The sequence below is a fragment of the Drosophila willistoni genome (assembly GCF_018902025.1).
Source record: "Drosophila willistoni isolate 14030-0811.24 chromosome 2R unlocalized genomic scaffold, UCI_dwil_1.1 Seg167, whole genome shotgun sequence".
Classification (NCBI taxonomy): domain Eukaryota; kingdom Metazoa; phylum Arthropoda; class Insecta; order Diptera; family Drosophilidae; genus Drosophila; species Drosophila willistoni.
This window is the reverse complement of record NW_025814050.1, coordinates 5,256,884-5,276,319: the sequence shown is the minus strand read 5'-3', so window position 1 is coordinate 5,276,319 and position 19,436 is coordinate 5,256,884. Positions and strand designations below refer to the sequence as shown.

Below are 19,436 nucleotides of genomic sequence, written 5' to 3'. Positions count from 1 at the left end.
TTGTAAAAAGCATGTGAAAATGCATTTGTTTAATAAATTGGAAATATTTGCTTTACTGGTGTATGGTAAACCCAAGTCGGCGGGACGACTTACTTCATTTTCTTATTAATTACCTAGTATAGAGTTTCGGTTCTCTTAGAACCAAAAAGAATCAAAATATTTTTAGATAGATTTGAACAATGAATTGTTCAGCGAAACGAACACTATCTTTTCCACTGATGACATAGTTATGTCAGGATAAATACCAAACAATGGTTTATAATGTCCGACACATATATTATAAATGATAGACTAAGAATAAAGAATTTATACATATATGGACATGCGTTCGTCCACAATGCAGTTTCATAAATGCATTACAGTTTTCAAATTCGTGATTAAAGGGTGTTTTTTTTTAATATAATATTTTAATACTATTTGGCTTGCGTTTCATTTTATAAATGAAAAATTTTTTTTTTATAGAAAAAGGTTGTTAAACTGTATATCATGCATGATCATCTAAGATCTCGGTTGTTAATTTAATAATATGTTTAGTCTAAGTAAACTGATCGACACGCCCTAATAATGTTAGTTGGTTATCTTCGATTTTGACTTTGCAGGGCCTGAACATGTGTATAAAATGGTTGGCGATTGCAAATTGAAATTATTCCTCGCGATCAAGTTAACGAATCGAAATGGTACTCTTTTCTGTATTTATTTTTGTTCTGAATTTCGTCCTGAATTTAGTGCAAAGTTTAAAAGGGGGCAGTTATGAATTTGTATTCGATGATCCAGACATTTTTCGAAAATGTTATAATCAACCCGAAAACGTTCTAAGTATAGAAGACATGTTTGATTTGACAGAGATTAGTAGAGTAATGGAAGATGATGTTGTAAATATGTCGGGCAACTTTACGGTTGGCTACAAATGGGAAATCGAACCAACGGATCGCATTGAGGTAAGATTATTGATAAGAAGTAAAATTGTGTGGAGCTCAAATTTTGTACTGTTCAATCTTTATGAATCAATTGCGTTTTAAGATCTACATCTCTGCGTACCATTGGGAAGTTGGCGATTGGCAGCCAACAATCTTTAACATCATCTATCGAGATCTTTGCGTAGCAATGAATGACCCATCGAATTACTGGTACTTATACGTGACCCAGCATATCATAAATAAAGATGTAATGAAAGAAAAATGTATCCTTTATCCAGGTGTAAGTATAGACAATGCCTTCAAATAAGTGAAAAAAAAAAAAATAGAATAGAATCTAAAATTAAATTTAGAATAGAATCTAAAATTAAATTTTTCAATATACTTTTTATGCCAATGCAGGGGTTGGCTCATAAATATTCAAATATGTATACAAAAGGAAACATTTCTGTAATTGCTGTTAATTTTATTTCAGACAAAATATTACTTTGAGCCCTATGATGTCCGTTTTAATATAAGCTCCACGGGACTGGCCTTCAATGGTCGCTATAAGGTCGAATTTAAACTACAGGCCTATGACCAAACAAACAAACTACGTCCGCAGTCGATTTGCTTTATATGTACTGGTGAATGTTCAAAAAAATTTTCATATTCACGAACCGGCCCATTATTAACACATTTATGAACGTTCAATAAAAATGCAGTGTTCTCAGGGATAAATCCAGGAATCTAGAACGGAATTATGTAAATTTTAATCAGTAGCAACTCCTTTGCTGTTGCGAATAATTTTTGTTGGGTTTGACTTAGTATCGGCACTACCATAAAATAAAATTTGCGTTATTCCAGCGAAAAATGCTTTTGCTTAATTTTTTTATCATTCAGTTTTTGGCTAAGGTTTGTTAAAGTTATAGAAGTTCAGAGATTTTATTAAGATTTTCTGAAAGGACTTAAGGTCTAAAAAAAAAATAAAACAATGCCGATCTTTCTCGAGACTCCACTGTGGTTTAAATTTTATTATACTTATTATACTTACACTTATTATACTTATTTATCATTACTAATCAGTGGAGCAAAGACAAAAAAATGATCGTTTTGATGACACGAGGTCTTGATTTGGTATTATCTTCGATTGCAAAAAAATTTTTTCGTGAAACTTTAATAAAACATGAAACAATTACGATAATAAAATAGTTTTTGTTTCATTAATTTAGAACACGGGTTGATCTCTTTTTTACAATCGCGGTTAACAACTTGTTGTTTGGGCTTGCCCAATATAAACGGCAATTGTGATCTATAACATTTTCTATCAACATGAACGAATAAACATTATTAAATTAAATAAAAGTCAGCTTGCCGATTTGAAAGTACAGGGCCCGAGAGAGCCATTCTGATAATATGTATATACAGACAAAATTGATCAGCATCAACAGCCGTTTCCGTTCGGATCAACCCTTTATCTTGACGACTATAACAGCTAAAGCCACCAAATTTTTGTAGCCTTGTTTAATATACAAAAAGTAATAATTAAAATTAATTAATAATATTTTAAAACAAAAACATTAGACTCTGATTTAAAGCTTTACTTAAATTGCATTCCCTAGATGCAAGATTAATATCATAGAATCACATCAAACAGATTCACAAAGAATTATAATATTATATTGGTATTTTTGTTTTCGCATTTATTCAGTTTAAAAATTGTGTTATGATAATAAAATTAAATTGTTTCGGCTGTTTGGTTAACTTTGGTTTACGTCCTTTATTCTTCAATAGATGCTAAGCAGATCTGCTTCAGATGCAATGTGAAAAAGCGATGTTTAAAAATTTGTATTTTTACCAAAATGATGGGTTATGAGCCGAATATGGTGGCGCCCATATGTCCTTCAGATCAGTTGGTTGGCTGGGATGCTTATATTCCGTACAGTCCCTTAGCTTCTTTTCGATGCTCTTCTGATTGCTCAGCAATTGAACGAGTTTCTTGGCGATATGTTCCACGCCCACATCAACCTTCAGGGCGGACTTGGAGATGTCAGCTAACCTTTGAGTTTGCGTATTGTTAACTAGTTGTAGACTCTGTTCCAATTCATCTATTTTATAGTTAGCTCTGCCAGTCATGTCATTTAGCTCATTTAAATGCAAGACTTTGTGATCAATATTCTTTTGCGCAGATTTCATGTTTTTCGCTGTCTTTTCTAGAGAAACCAATTCTCTTGTAATGGATTGCCTAAGTAAATTGCTGAGATCTTCTAAATGCTTCTCCACCGCCTTGGATACGTTTTTTAATTCGTTTTTATGTACATTTTGGTTGGCATCCACTTTGCCAATGACTTCTTTGATCTGGAGTTCAATTTTGTTTAGATTTTGCAGCGCCTCATTGTTTTTCACTTCAAAGGAGCGAATGCTAGAGGTAAGATTTCTCACCCCACTTGCAGTCAGTTGAAAGCTGTGGGCAGTGTCATTTTGAAGTTTAACCAAATCTTCCTCGAGACGGGTAATACCCTTCAACTGGTCACGCTGCCTCTTGATTTTCTCTTCAATGCCTTTCTGTGAGTTGGCTAGACCGTGAACCTCGTGGTTCAGTTTCTTCAGCTCCTCCTCGCCTTTTTTGAGAATCTCCAGAATTTCGGGATCATCTTTCAACGTCTTACTATCCTCAGCTAGGGTCAGGACAGTAGTAAAGCACAGAATTAGTAGTACAATTTGGATCCTCATGGTGAACGAGATGTGTCTTCTTCGAATGCAAACCTTAATATGTTCTTTATTGTACTGTGAACTGCGGTATAAATAGTCTAAGATATTCGCACCTGGCAGGTGTCTTTTTCAAGATATTAATAATATCTATTAAGAAAAAGAAAGAAACTACCGAACTCTCTTTTTTTAAATAAGATTACTACTCGGTAGAGCTTTAAAAACTTGTCATATGTAGAAATTATGATAATCAAGCATAAAACGTATGACGCCCACATAGTTAATGTTTGGTTCAACGACATGTTGGTGGAAAACTTTCGTAAACTGTGCATATTTTACTTCTTTGTTTAACAATATGAAATTTTTTTCTAGTCACTGATGTAGTAATTTTCGGAATAGAAGAACGTGACCCGGCTGCAATTACCTATGCAAATTTACTAGTTAGATAGATAGTTTTCAATAATGCCAAGTGATGAATATTATCTGCTAGAAATCTGAATTAAATGAAGTAAGTAAGTCGTCTCGCCGACTTGGGTATACCATACACCAGGTGAAACAAATGTTTAAAATTTCGAAAACCAAATGTACATATGTCTATTAAATTGTTTTAACATGCTATATGCTATCTCGCTCACTCTACAAACACACGAGCACTCTAGCGCCGCCACTAGCCAACGGCCAATTCTGCCCTTATGGATCGCGTAGCAAAATACGTTCATACGTATATTTTGTATGTTTCTAGTCCGATTTGAATAAAATTTGATAGTTTGATAGAAATAGATAAGATTTATTAGTCTGCCAAATTTGATCGCGATGGTAAAAAAATTGCAAAAAATCCAATCGGTTTTTTCTAAATTATGGAGGCGGAAGTGGGCGTGGCAACATAGTAAAATATATATATTCTGCACGCATACCAATATACATACTAAATTTGGTGACTTTAGCTTTGTTAGTTTTCGAGAAAATCAGTTTTGTTTAATTTTCGGGGGCGGAAATGGGCTTGGCAAAATTTTTAAATAGTCAATATCTGCGCGTCTATTAAGCTAGCTTACATACCAAATTTAATGTCGGTAGCTTACATAGTTTTTAAGAAAATCTGTTTTTTGTAAATTCCGGGGGCGGAAGGCGAAAATTTGAAACAAACTCGATAACTGTACATACTACATGAGACTGCATACCATTTGGTGGCTCTAGCTCTAATAGTCTCCGAGATCTAGGTGTTCATACGGACGGACGGACAGACGGACATGGCTAGATCGACTCGGTTTTTGATCCTGATTAATAATATATATACTTTGTGGGTTCGGAGATGCTTCCTTCTGCCTGTTACATACATTTTGGCGTTTTTAATATACCATTTCACCCTATGGTATAAAAATCGGCTTCTATACATTTTCTTTAAAAAGATTTTTTCGTTCAAAATCATTTGAATTTTGTTTTTCAACAAATAAAATATAAGTTATTTTGGGGATTCTTATAATTAAAGTAAAGCTTTTTTTTAAATCGTTGCATTTGAGTAAAATAATAAAAGTTGCAACTTAGCTGTTATAATCACAAATACTGTTTTATTGGATAGTTTTTAATAATTATGAAATTAGAGGTTTTTATTACGAATGGTTCAAAAAAGTATAAAAAAGGTTTTTAAAAGATACCACATAAAAAATCACATTTATTTCCAAAAATCAAACTGTTTTTAACAATAAGTTAATTTATGATACCATGAATCTCATCTTGGTTTGCTGGTTTGTGTCTTGGATAAATCTAGCTAAGTTACAGCCCAGATGTAAAAGCCGTGCCAAATAATAAATGACTGTACAAAATACATATAAGAACCAGTTAATGGCAAAAGTTAAAATAAAATTGGTGAAAAGATTGAAACGCGCAATAAAATACGTTTACCATTAATACATGCATTCTTGATCACAATTGCATTAAAAGCAATGGTAAGATCTAGATCTCTGAGTATCTAGCCAAACCAAATTTCGTTTGGTTAACAAAATATACAAACATATCTTTATATAAAGCGACACGATTTCTGCTGGCAGAGTCAATCCTCAAACAGATGAGTTTTCCAGTAGTTTTCAAACTGCATCTCGTTTCAGTGCCTTTCAAACAACGAAAAATCACCCGCTTTCTTTGTTCTTTTCTTCGCCCAATTGAGATGGGAGAAAATTGATTCCTCTTGAGATGGAAGAAAACTTGTCCCAATTGAGATGGGAGAAAGTTTGATTCCAATTGAGATGGGAGAAAATTTGAAATTGAACAGATTGAACAGTAAGATTAAAGTCGGGCTTTTTGAAATTAGCGAAGATGATAATAAGGATAAAGCACAATTAAAAGAATTACGAAGATGCCAAGTCTAAAATTTAATGTCGAGAGCAGCGAGATTTCCGTTCTAAGGAGATTCCAGGCGACGAAAATTTGCGAAGGGGTTTCCGAGTTCCAGGGGAATCGAGATGGGAGTAAAATCGAAATTCAAATAAAACGGAGATAAAAGTCGGGCTTTTTAAAATAGATAAAAATGAATATAAAGTAAAAGAAAATTTAAAAGAACAAAACCAGAAAAATGACAAACCTAAAATTCGAGATTACTCCAAGTGAAATTGAAGTTTTGGAAAGGATTCCCGACGCAAAAATTGTGGCTGGAATTGCGGAATTCAAAGAATATTGCCGCAAGTTCCCAACAAATGCGAAGCAAAGAATTTTGGAAAACTTTAATTCAATGGACATTTTTTTAAAGGAGGCATTCTTCATTAGCATCGACGAGCTATTTTTGCCCCCCCCTGGTAAGTTGAAGAGAGTTTCGAAAATATATAAAAATTATATTAATAATATTTTGTAAATATTTCAGATACGAATTAATCCCGGAAAGGGTAACGAGAAAGCCGAAACCTCGGTAAAAAAGGTCAGGAGCGGGGACTTTGTAAAAATGTTAACTATGATGGCCGTGTCCCTCGATGGTCCCTCAAGGGACCAAATTGTAAAGATCTCAGTCGAGATAGAAACAATAAAGTGGCTAGCAACTCAGTTGCCTGGCTATAGGCAAACGCTTCGGCTGCCAAACAGAAAAGAACGAAAAAATTACTGAAAGCAACCCGCTAATCCGGAATGGAATATGCAATGGAAGAGAGTACAACAATTTCTAGTAATGGTTGAAGACTTCCCGTCCCCAGGGTACTCATGCAAAATCCATCAAAACCATCCAATACATAACACTCTAATATATAATATATCTTCTAAAAACCTAAGCATAATACTTAACATACATCCTAAGCTGAAATTTTACTATGTCTAATTTTAAGAAAAAAAGTTATCTCCTTTTACAGGGGATCATGTCGCCCATATAGTTTTTAAGTAGGGACCAAATTGTAAAGATCGCAGTCGAGATAGAAACAATAAAGTGGCTAGCAACTCAGTTGCCTGGCTATAGGGAAACGCTTCGGCTGCCAAACAGAAAAGAACGAAAGAATTACTGAAAGCAACCCGCTAATCCGGAATGGAAAATGCAATGGAAGAGAGTACAACAATTTCTAGTAATGGTTGAAGACTTCCTGTCCCCAGGGTACTCATGCAAAATCCATCAAAACCATCCAATACATAACACTCTAATATATAATATATCTTCTAAAAACCTAAGCATAATACTTAACATACATCCTAAGCTGAAATTTTACTATGTCTAATTTTAAGAAAAAAAGTTATCTCCTTTTACAGGGGATCATGTCGCCCATATAGTTTTTAAGGTGGGGACCAAATTGTAAAGATCTCAGTCGAGATAGAAACAATAAAGTGGCTAGCAACTCAGTTGCCTGGCTATAGGGAAACGCTTCGGCAGCCAAACAGAAAAGAACGAAAGAATTACTGAAAGCAACCCGCTAATCCGGAATGGAAAATGCAATGGAAGAGAGTACAACAATTTCTAGTAATGGTTGAAGACTTCCTGTCCCCAGGGTACTCATGCAAAATCCATCAAAACCATCCAATACATAACACTCTAATATATAATATATCTTCTAAAAACCTAAGCATAATACTTAACATACATCCTAAGCTGAAATTTTACTATGTCTAATTTTAAGAAAAAAAGTTATCTCCTTTTACAGGGGATCATGTCGCCCATATAGTTTTTAAGTAGGGACCAAATTGTAAAGATCTCAGTCGAGATAGAAACAATAAAGTGGCTAGCAACTCAGTTGCCTGGCTATAGGCAAACGCTTCGGCTGCCAAACAGGAAAGAACGAAATAATTACTGAAAGCAACCCGCTAATCCGGAATGGAAAATGCAATGGAAGAGAGTACAACAATTTCTAGTAATGGTTGAAGACTTCCTGTCCCCAGGATACTAATGGAAAATGTGAAAAAAATTATGCACTTCAGTACTCAGGAAATCACGTATTTATCTGCTAATCTGAAAGCTTTGTTGGTGGGCCAATAGGCCCAATGCAATGCAATTAAAAGAAGCAATGTTTTCCCACAGCTCATTGCGTTCATTCTGGATGGCAATCCTAGCAACAGGAAAGTCGCCAAATAATAAGGAACCAGAGCCAGTGGATGAGGAACCAGTGCCGGAAACGGTTATGGTTCAACCAGTGCCATTGGATGACGAACCAGTGCCGGAAACGGAAAGAACGCCTTATAAGGAGCCACAATCTCCGGCGGCAGGGCCAAGCGGCACAGGTGGAAGTCGTTCACTGCGAATGCAGTTTTCGGTCCATTGCGAAAATGCGGGAGCACTACACAGATTGTGCAGACCCTAGGTTAAATGTATGCATTGTGTGCAGTTTTAGCTTTTTTCAAAATTTTGCCACGCCCACTCCCGGACTATAAACATAGAAGATATACATACATACGTATAAGCGAGTTTTATTAGGCGGAGTTGGCTAGTGGCGGCGCTAGAGTGCATGTTTGTGTAAAACGAATTTTATAAACATACATTTGGTGTTCGAAATTTAAAATATTTGTTCACCTGATGGTATACCGAAGTCGGTATACTTTATTATTTATTATTCAAAAGCCACGGTGTATTAAATTGTAGAAGCCAATAATTTCTCCTAATTTTTTTCATTTTTATAGTTTCGCTATCCGTTCGCTAAAATAAAACTTTTTTCTCTCCAATATGTATCATCGTCGTCCGTGTTTTAAATTGTTAAATGTTTAAAATGTTGCCCTCTCGCCCTAAGAAATTCGACTATTCGCCTCAAAATTTTGCCCTCGACGCCGCTGCCCGCAAATAGGCTCTGCTGAAACGCTGCCAGCCGAAGCTTTCCGAAGTGTACAATCACATCACCCCACACTCGCACTCAATACTATGTTTCTTTCACTCGCACTCGTAATGCGCCAACATCATGAGCCAACTACTACCACACAACGCTACATAAACTGCATATGTGTGCGTGTACACATCCAAAGGGCTTGCAAAGAAGACGGAAAAGGTCGGCTCTACACTGAAGTCTTTTTACTGTTCTTTTCACAAGTTTTTTCGTTCGCGTTATTTTTTCTCTCTTTCTACTACTACTTTCTACTTATCGACGCGAAATGCCCGCAAAGACCGCACGACCAATATTTAATATTATTCGTTTCTCCCTTTGCTTTGTTCTTTTTACTGTTTTCTAAGCGATGGCAAAGAAGATTCTTGAAAGAGAAAAGCAAGAAATCAAACAATTTTCGTGGGGTAAATTCTTTCATAATATACTTTCTTCCTATTGGTTTCCAGACTGAGAGCCCAAATGGCCTCGACAAGAAAACAGCAGAGAAACACCAATGATGAACAGTATTAAAATGATAATGATAAATTTCGCAGCCAATGGAGGTACATATGTATATGTATGTAGAAATGTAATTACAAACTCATATGAAAATAATGATATATTATTAATATTTACGGAAAACATTTATGATCAACATTGATGAATTACATTTGAATTTGGATATGCTAAAAAATTTTAAAATTCTTTTGTAAATTTTTTTTTATTTTATTATACAAATTTATTTAACACTCAAGAGAATGTAAGCTGTAGAGCATTTTTTATATTGTTCAGATGTTTGTAAGGCAACTAAGGAGACGTTTCTGACAATATGTATAAAGTATTCTTGATCAGCATGAGAAACTGAGTCGACATAGCCATGTCCGTCGGTGCCTATGCGTTTTACTCGGCCATCTTAAGAGCTATCGGGCTGAAATCTTTTTTCTGTGCTTTCAAGGATGATTTTTTTAGGATCGGAACACTAAATCAGCAGGTAACGCATTTGGGGTATCGTATGAAATATACTCATGTGATAGTATTGGATATAAAACATCAGATCCCAAAATTTCAATCAGATCGGATAAATATAACACAAGTTACAGTCAATATAAAATTCAATAATTCCTCGATATAATAGTTCCCATACCTTCAGTATATATTCGAATTCTAAATTTTTTAAATATGGTCTTTTATAACACAGGCCGACATTTTCGAGGTCATGAAAAAGTGTTCTAAGTTCAATAGGTCTTTTATAGTAATTTGGGGGTGCTGATCACGGCCCTGTACTTAGTTTTTGCCTATCACGTCAGGATTTCGAAAAAAAATGCGTTGAAGTTATTCAAAATGGCCTCATTTTCAATATTTTCTAGTATAATATAAAGAAGTTATTATACTCAAAACGTTATTATTTTAACCTATTAATATATTAGGTATGATTTAAACGCAATTTACACAAAATCAAAGAGGCGTTTCTTTGTTATCATGCATATTATCATGCACTTTGAATATGGTTCCAAAATGAGTAAATAGGGATTCAAAGAATTTGCAACTTGTTAATTTTAAAAAATTATTGTATTTTATGCATCTAACAAATTGTTTATAAGTAATGTTGGCAAACAACAGCTATTTTTCTTAAACAAGAAATTCTACGATTCGTTAAAAATGTAGAAAAACAATTTTGAACTTTATATAGTATACTTTTGGGTGCCTATTTTCCAACCCTAGATCCCTTAATTTCACAAAATCTGGACGTGATGAACAAAAACTGAGTATGCAGTCAGAATCAGCGTACCCGAATTAGTTAAAAACACCTCTCAGGTTAACGTCACCAAAAATCATGTCGGCCTGTGTAATTATCCACAAGATATATAATTGAACCATAATTTGTATTTTAGAGGAGAAAGAAAATAGCGCAAAATCCTGAAATGATTTTCATATTATTATTAATTATCGCAATCCTCGGAAGATGAGCTGTCTAAGTGGCCCAGTCATTTAGTCAGCTGAACAACGAGGATCCGGGTTCCAATCCCAGGCTAGTGTATGGATGTAGTTTTCGTCTAACAATAAGCCGAACGCCTTAGTTGCCAGTGGCTTGGTGGTTTGTGTCTTGGAAAGGCTTAGCCAATACACAACCCAGATTTAAAAGCTCTGCCAAATAAGAAATGACGGTACGAAATACATATAAGAACCAGTTAAAAGTTAAATGTAATATAAAATGGGCCTATACATCCCCATATTTGTCTGTCCATTTGTCTTATTCAATCTGACGTCCTTAATTTGGAACTCATTGGACTGAAAGGGTTCAGGTAAATAAATTGACTTGATACTAACCACCGTTTGTATAAAACTGTCAGAAAAAGTATCGATCGAAATGCTTTTTTTTAAGTTTTCGGTTTCAAATTTATTAAAAATGCAAATTGTTGTATATTGAGCGTCTTATAGGAATAGTCTTCGGACTGCTGCAATCGAACTATTTGGGCACTCGCGACATGGCACTCAAAGTTACAACTTAGGCAAACTGTGTGACTTAAGTGTAGGTAAGCTATAATTTGATCAGAGCCTTCCATTAGCATAGAGCAGTAGGAAAACGGAGGTTTCTAACAATAAATGACGTAAAACTGTTTGATATCATTGATAAGCGATTACTTCATGCACGGAATTACGTATGGGCATTTAGCTAGGCGCTGAGTAGTCAGATAAGGCTTGAATACCACAATGCACTAAGTCCTTAAGATGAGTTAGTTTAGAGAGTATTTTGCACTAAAAGCAGTGGTAAGATCTAGATCTCTGAGTATATTTAATATCAAAAAATTCGTTTGGTTTACAAAATATACAGACATATCTTTATATAAAGCGATTCGATTGCAGTTGGTTAGAATAAAATGTAATTGTTTCTCTCGAATGGCAATAAATTACTTTTGGATTAAAGCGGCGTTTTATCATCATTCCTCTAAATCTAGTGTAGATAGAATGCCACCAGAACGGTTAGTATTGCCGAAAATGTACTTAAATTAGATAGAGATTTCTTATCGGCCAGATTGTGAGCATCGTGTAGTCCTGATTCTGCAGAAAGCCGTGCCGAAGTTAGACCTGGCATGCGCATAACATCTGGAAGGCCACCTGGCTGCAATGGAGCCAATGGCACCGAACCCTCTGGCACAATAAATGGTGTGGTCGATTGGAATGGTGCCAGGTGTGAAGAGTCCGGCGATGGGGTTACAGGAGCGGCCGCAAGACCAGGAACAGCAGCAGCAGCTCCAGCGACTGGTTCTGTGCCATTTGCAGGTGGAGTTGCTTCTGGCGGTGGTGCTGGATAGCAGGCAATCTTCTCTACCTCAATGGTCTTTGTGGCATCTTTTGGATCTGGCTCGGGTACACGAACAGGTACACAGATTATGCCTCCTGGTGCGGGTGGTGGAGCAGAATTGGCATCAGCAGGTGGTGCAGCAGGAGCTGGTGGAACTGGTGCGGCATTTGAAGGTGCAGGAGCTGCAACAGGTGGTGGTACAGGGGCTGCCGCTTCACCAGCAGCTGCAGCTGGGGCCGGTGGCACAGGGTTCAATGGGGCTAATGGCGTCTGTGGCTCTCCTGCAGCTGGTGCTGGAGGAGCAGGAGGAACTGGAGCAACTGGGTAAGACGGAGCGGCAGGTGCCTGTTGTTGTCCACCAGCATTTATGACAGTTGTTCCAGATCCAGCGCTTGTAGTTGTCACTGATCCTGGAGGTCCATTATTGATTATGATAATCTTGTCATCATTGTTGCCGTTGCTATAACCACCACCTCCACCACCGCCTCCATAGGAGGGAGAATGCTCAATTACACGTGTTTGCGTGGGAGTAAGGGCATGTCCTAGAATAGCACCACCAAGAGCACCAGCGATCAGTCCCGTACCTATAAACAAGAGAATTTCGGATAAGATATATTCTTTATAGAGTTACAATAGATTACGCACCTAATCCCAATCCAGAAGATGATCTTTGAGGTGCTTGGGGATAATATGTTGCTCCGGCTGGAATAGCAGCTCCAGCGGGCAAGAATGTGGCACCCGCTGGCACAGCAGCAACTGGAGCCTGTGGATAGTAGGTGGCGCCATGGGGAACTCCTCCGGATGGATAGAAAGTAGCACCGGCCGGGACTTGGCCAGCCGGATGATAAGTGGCACCTGCAGGAGCATAGCCACCGGGATGATAGCCACCGGCTGGGGAATAACCACTGGGATGATAGGTCGCTCCTGCTGGCAGACTTCCAGCGCTGTGATAAGTAGCTCCAGGAGGAAGTTGGCCGGGATTGTAGTAGGTAGCACCGGCCTGTTGACGAGGATAGCTGGATTGGACGTTGTGGGCATTGGTAGCTGTGATCGGAGTATGACTTCCTGATCCGAATCCACCGGTGCTGTTTCTGGGTCTGTAGTTGGTGGCGGGTGTGTAGTGAGAACTGCTACTGGATGCCGGTCGGGAATTACTGTTGGTATTGGCTGCCGAGTAACTCGGTGGCGGCGGTTTATATGATGGATTGTATGCTGGAGGGCGTTCATGTATATTGGTATGAGCTCCACCCACTGGATTTGAGACCGAATAGGCCGGCGGTGGACCTTGATTCTTTGGTGGTACATTCCAGCCAATGGGTGAGGCAGTGGCTGGACGAGAAACACTGTGGCTAGCCTGAGATTGACTGACACTGCTAGCTCGATTTGGTTGCGAATGGGAACCAGAGTAACTCAGTCGTGTCAAATCCGTATTGGAATACGAAGGTTTTGAGTACGAGTGGGACGATGAAGAAGATGATGATGAGGAACTGCTACGTCTCGGTGTGTAGCTCGAACTGGAACCACGACTCTTGCTGCCTCCGCCACCAGACCAACGTTTTGCCTGGGCATCGTCCAGGCCCATAGCCAGAATAAGCAAGGCCAGCACCACGATGTGGCTCACTCGCCTTGATACAGGCCGCAACATGCTGGAATTATTGATATTACGCGGGTTATTAAGGTTCACAAAGTATAGATAGTATAGATAGGTATATATGTAGTCCAGAGGAATGAGATCTAACGACTAGCTTGCTACGTCTTTGACTGAGATGCTCCAGTAAATTGACACCTTATATACATGGACTGAATGAAGTGAGTCTGGTCTTATCAATTGCGAGACTATGTGCATACATACATATATGCCAGATCATAGGGCGCTCAGCATATACATATTTGAGAAGAACAAAAAATATTTATTAAGAAATATTCAGAAAAATAAAGTGATTCATTTTAAGAAATAACAACATAATCGAATTAAAGCAACCTCAATCACCTATATTCATAGAATAAACGACTTGTGGCCAACAATTAGAACTCAATCAGTATTCGCTATTTTGATGAATAAATCTTTGTCGCAATATTTTTAAAAAGTTTACACTGGAAACCGATATTATAAATTAGGCGTATTAAACGGGGGTACAAAAGTTAATGGCTTATGACAATTGTTTTAGTCCCCAAGCAATGGAACATTATTTAAAATTTGTTTACATTTTTAGTAATGACTAAGCATTGTCGCGTTTCTCTAAGTCTTGAATGTCAAAAGCACAATATGTTTATATATGATGCGTTTCGATCCATCAGAATTCTAAGTAAATTTACAAGATAGCTCTAAGTTTTACACGATGTGAACAATCCCATTTGGAAATAGTATAATAGTTATTGAATGCCATTTATATTGGACAAGTTTCATGGACCTTGGATGTTTGTAAAAGATTTGTACCATATATTTTAAAAACTCTTCCAACTCAATCTACCTATGATAATAAAAGTTTGATCTCAATATCTATTAAGCTGAGGGAGAACAATCAACTGATCCAGACGGGCGAAAAAAGCTATATCCATTCGTCAGATAATACAGATCAAGAGCATCTCGACCTTGAGGGGTCTACAACGTTTCCTTTTTTCTGCCTTTCTGTTTACCCGATATCGCACAGATATTTATATATATATATGATATATAAATTTTAATTTTCATATTTAAATGAAGACGCATTTACAAACATATCTACATTTATGTAGATGTCATGTACTCGTAGTATAAAAGTTATCTAGCTCCCTTCCCACAAATTGTCATTCTTCATTGCGACGACGACGCAGCTTAAATTTATTTTTGCATAAACAATTTGATTCAATTTGTGCTAATAATAAATTGTCAACTCGGTAAACCCCTCGAACTTTAGACCTTTTGCGGCAAATGTGTTACAATTTGTTTGCATACCATTCTATATTGAATGGCTCTAATTGATATTCCATATTTGCGTCAGTTTCCTATTACCATTTCCCCACCCATTTCCATTTCCATTTCCATCCCCATCCCAATTCCCTTTCCTTTTCGCGAGTAACTTAAAGAGGTCTAGTGACGCAATGTCACGCCCTGGTTGGCCATTTTTAGAGGGCCTTAATGCGTGTCGTTGTTGTTTCTTTTTTGTTTGTTGGGGCGGCCAAGCTAATGATAATTAACTTGGTGATTTGGTCGACTTGTCGCGTGGCTACGCTCCATTGACTTTTGCCATGTTCTTTCGTGTAATTAATAAGTTCTTGGGGTGCGCCCACAGACGCGTATGTTTGTTTCCTAAAGGTCAAGTTTTTAAAATGGCAACTTTCTTTATGAGGCTAGAAGGTAAAACCTTGTAGTAAAGTAGTGAATCGAAATGCGGGGTAACTACATACACAATGTTGTAACGCTGCTTAATTAAAATAAATTGTTTTGCTTCATAAATAATGTAGAATTTCCAAGTAACTAGTCGGCAAATTTTACCATGTGCTACAAAATCTGTGCAGTAAAATCTTGTTTATGTAAGAAGTGGGGAATATATAAAAAAAAATACATTTTTTGTATAATCCAAATATGGAAATAGGCAATATCTTACGATCTTTTGCATATAAATTGACATTTGCTTGTTATATTTACGGATATATTTTGTAATTCTCTTCCATTATCTATATGGGGCGATGATTTTAGTGACCTTTTTTTAAATTACTTAAAAAATACAGAAACATGTAAAAATGCAAACAAATTTAGCATTCCAAAAGACAAGAAGGGGTAAAATATCCTTTAAACTATGTAATGATTGAATGGGCCCTAGAGAAAGTGAAAAAAAAAACAGAAAGAATCCTTAAACAACTATTTGAAATACTAAATATAAACATAAAACAACTTTAGTGACCTTGAAGTTTTTGCAAAAACCTTTGATCAAATACAATAGTAAACGAAATTATTGTTTATAATGAAACTTTGCATGTGTATGTGTGTATTTGTCTCTGTTTATGTCTGATTTCATGTACATAGATGCACTTGTTGCAAATAAACAATACCAAAAACCGGTTTGCCATATCGAATGACTCATGGAGAAGGAAATATGATCATGCATCACAATTGTGACGTCAATTGATCTCAATAAGTTTGTTTCGTTTTCTACATGTTAATAAATAAACATATACATATGTAACTAGAAAGTGTTTCTTGGAATTCCCAGTGATTATATACATGAGTATACTTGATTTTTAGTATTTTCATTGAAGTCTAAAAACTATGAGGGTTATCAGACTTGACAGATCAAATGTCAAATTACGTGTAATAAATAGCTTTATTAACTAAAGACCTCAACAAGTTTCAAATGGATTTTACTGTGAAGTAAAGACTCATTTAATGAGTTACCTAAGTGAAGTTGCAAAAAGAAAAGGAAATGTTGTAGGGGAAAACAATAAAATAAACTCTTAAATAAAATTAATTGGGCGTCAAAAGCCGGTTTTTGTGGGTCTTGTTTTAGTTTGCTGTTTGATACCCTGTAATTATTCAAAAGTAACGGCTTTATAAGATTACAAAAACCTTCGATTTATATCGAAATTTGCAGAATAATTTAATCAATTTTTTATATATATAAAACATTATAAGATCAATCTAATCCATTTAAAAGGTGTGTTTAAACTGTGTGTGTTGATTTAAAACTCAGTCATAAATATATAAAGTTTAATTGTTGAAGGGTATTAATAGATAGGGTTAGAGTTTTTTATAATTGTTTCTCTAGTTTGCTCAACTGTGGCCAAAAATGAAAAACATTTTTATTACTTTTGTGTGGGAATATAATGAAGGTAAACTAAAATTTCATTTGGTTAAAAATGGCAACAAAAAAAGTAAGATTTTGAAATGATATTTGTTTTATACACATAAGTACATATATTGGTAAAAACCAAAAAACCAATTCACTCTTTAAAAAAAAACAATGATTTCTAAAAAGGAATTTAAAGAGTCATCTATTTGTGAGCATTTACACATAATGCATTTCAAGTCTCCATTAGATAACAATCATAAATCTTTTTATGATTTGCTTTATACATACTTCTCTATATATGATAAACATAGAGATAATTAAGTTCCTAAGTTGCTCTACTTAAATATCCACACGTGCATACAGAATCAAAAATATTCTAAATTTAAAACGATTTGCTGAGTGGCATGAAAAGAAAACACATAAAATTCCAAAGTAATACTAGATGCACCTTAGAAAAGTCAAAAAGAAAACAAATTAAATTTTCCATCTGTTGACATCTTGATGGATACCAAGTTAATAAAAATATTTTCACAAAATTGAATGTGTTTGTATTAAGCCTGAAGTGGAAATGGAAAAATCTACGTTTCCAATTCGATGAGTACTTTGCTCGGTTTTCTTTTTGAATCAATTAACGTATTGGCACATGTCTAGACTCAATTGTTTCGAATGGCGCATTCGTGACCTTGAAATCGTTCAAAATCGTGCATTAAACGCAATTAAATACACTTTTTATTCCAAAGAGAAATGCCACTTTGGTGGGTGAGGCAATAGCCTGACACCAGAAGCCAAGTCGATCTGTCCTTTTAGACTAAGAAACTAACACCAAATACTTTTATTTTTTGAGTTGCCTATTTGTTTCCTATCTTATCCATAAGGACATAAAAGAGCATAACTAAAGCACTTGTTTCTTAAACATAATTTGAAGTGATAATTATTAAGAAAGAATTTAATAATTTTCGTTAATTTTTCGATACCCCATAATGTCCTGAATGATATTGGAATATATCGCACATATAACGGAATTTTAAAAGTTGTTTTTAGATTTAAAATTAGCATGTGACTTGTTTAGGGTATATAAACTTCGTCGATTGCTGCAAGATTTCATTTAATTTTTTTTAATTTAGTCAGCAAATAAACACAAATTTCGTCTTCCTTTGTGTGCAAACACGAAAATAATTTTTAGGGTTTTTGTTTTTGGCTTTAAATTATATATATATATGTATATATGTACATATATATTTCACTTATGTATGTATTTACTTTGCAATTTCTTGTTGTCTCTTTGTTTTTTATTATTATTGTTTTGTTGCTTAGTTGTGTTTTTTTTCTTTTTTGTTTTCTGCTTTGCTTTTTCGGTTGTCCGCGCTAACAATTTGTTGGTGCTTTAGTTTCGTGCCAAGTTCCTCCAACAACTGAAATTGCGGTTCAAAAATTGTGTGCTGGCTGCGCTGCTTTGCTTCGCTTCGCTCTGCTTACTCACGGACTAAGCGGACGGAGAGAGCAGTCCAAAACAAGTGATTGTTGTTGTTGGTTGCTGCCTCTATGACGCCTTTTGTATTTGTCATCGCTGGCATCTCTCTGGAGCGTCATATAAAGTTGTTGTGGGTGAGTGTGTGTGTGTGTTTGTTTGTTGACCATGTGTGTGTAAGCAATGTGTGTTTGTGTGTGTGTGAGTCTGAATATATTTATTTAATTTTAGTTTTAGTGCTGGAACTGTATGAACGAAAATGAGTAGGTAGGTTGTACGGTGGCGGAGAGGGGAGCCAGTGGGTTATTGAAGTCTCAGTCATTTACAGTGGCTTGCTTAGCAATCAGATGTGGTTTGCCATACAGATTTGGCGATATACATACGTACATATATACATATGATACAACGGAAGCGAATGTAGAAAATTTAAATTCCCCAATCACATTACACATCACACTGTTCTGATAGTGTGCAAAATAACAATAAATACCCTAGTAAGTACTTGGCATTGTACATTGCAGCTTAACCGCAGGGACGGATTCAAAAGACAGGGGCCCAGAAATTGAAAACCACTTCCAATAATCGCCAATCACCAGGCCAAGAGATAATAGATAATAATTGGCTAGATTTGATTTTTTCTAAAGGTATCTCAGCTTGGTCAGCTCTTTTACGGCCCTGTACATTTCTTCGACGATAAGAAAGATTTCCGATGAAAGATCTCCCTTTGAAATGAAAACTCGCTAAAAGTGACAATATTGCTTTAATGTTATCAATTGTGTGCAGTCTTAGGAGAAGTTCTCATACAAAGTCGAAAGTTCAAAATGGATCTACGTACTGAAGTTATATGTATATTGAGTATTTTATTTACTGACTAGCATTCCTCGGTAGATGAGTTGTCTTCACGACAAAATTAAGCTGAAATAGCTTAATTTAATAATAATAAGTTAATATTTTAATTATATTTTTTCAATAGTTTGAAAAAGCTTATGCACAATTAAAGTAAGCTGTCGAAATGGAATTTTCAGTATTTTGATGATGTTTTTAAAT

The 19,436-nt window shown here is 35.8% G+C and overlaps 3 protein-coding genes across 3 annotated transcripts; 1 reads left to right on the top strand and 2 right to left on the bottom strand.

Annotated features, from left to right (window-relative positions):
* Nucleotides 1-556: 556 nt before the first annotated feature.
* Nucleotides 557-1,760, top strand: LOC6644263. Its single transcript, XM_023176783.2, has 3 exons — nucleotides 557-938; nucleotides 1,021-1,197; nucleotides 1,390-1,760. Exons 1-3 carry the CDS (start codon nucleotides 675-677, stop codon nucleotides 1,597-1,599), a joined length of 651 nt encoding a protein of 216 aa, XP_023032551.2. The 5' UTR covers nucleotides 557-674; the 3' UTR covers nucleotides 1,600-1,760.
* Nucleotides 1,761-2,747: 987 nt separating this feature from the next.
* Nucleotides 2,748-3,626, bottom strand: LOC6644262. Its single transcript, XM_002066771.1, has one exon. It carries the CDS (start codon nucleotides 3,624-3,626, stop codon nucleotides 2,748-2,750), a length of 879 nt encoding a protein of 292 aa, XP_002066807.1.
* A 7,992-nt stretch (nucleotides 3,627-11,618) lies between these two features.
* On the bottom strand, nucleotides 11,619-18,340 carry LOC6644260 (nascent polypeptide-associated complex subunit alpha, muscle-specific form). Its single transcript, XM_002066769.4, has 3 exons — nucleotides 18,182-18,340; nucleotides 12,798-13,798; nucleotides 11,619-12,736 (listed from the first exon to the last, which is right to left on the bottom strand). The coding sequence occupies exons 2-3, from the start codon at nucleotides 13,795-13,797 to the stop codon at nucleotides 11,802-11,804; spliced, it is 1,935 nt and encodes a 644-aa protein (XP_002066805.1). The 5' UTR covers nucleotide 13,798; nucleotides 18,182-18,340; the 3' UTR covers nucleotides 11,619-11,801.
* Nucleotides 18,341-19,436: the final 1,096 nt, after the last annotated feature.

Bases quoted from the DNA above. Each gene is read 5' to 3' on its own strand.
- LOC6644260 (XM_002066769.4), bottom strand. From the start codon at position 13,797: ATGTTGCGGCCTGTATCAAGGCGAGTGAGCCACATCGTGGTGCTGGCC. The intron at 12,737-12,797 runs GTGCGTAATCTA...TCTTGTTTATAG, and splicing joins ATCTTCTGGATTGGGATTAG to GTACGGGACTGATCGCTGGT.
- LOC6644262 (XM_002066771.1), bottom strand. From the start codon at position 3,626: ATGAGGATCCAAATTGTACTACTAATTCTGTGCTTTACTACTGTCCTG.
- LOC6644263 (XM_023176783.2), top strand. From the start codon at position 675: ATGGTACTCTTTTCTGTATTTATTTTTGTTCTGAATTTCGTCCTGAAT. The intron at 939-1,020 runs GTAAGATTATTG...TTGCGTTTTAAG, and splicing joins AACCAACGGATCGCATTGAG to ATCTACATCTCTGCGTACCA. The intron at 1,198-1,389 runs GTAAGTATAGAC...ATTTTATTTCAG, and splicing joins AATGTATCCTTTATCCAGGT to ACAAAATATTACTTTGAGCC.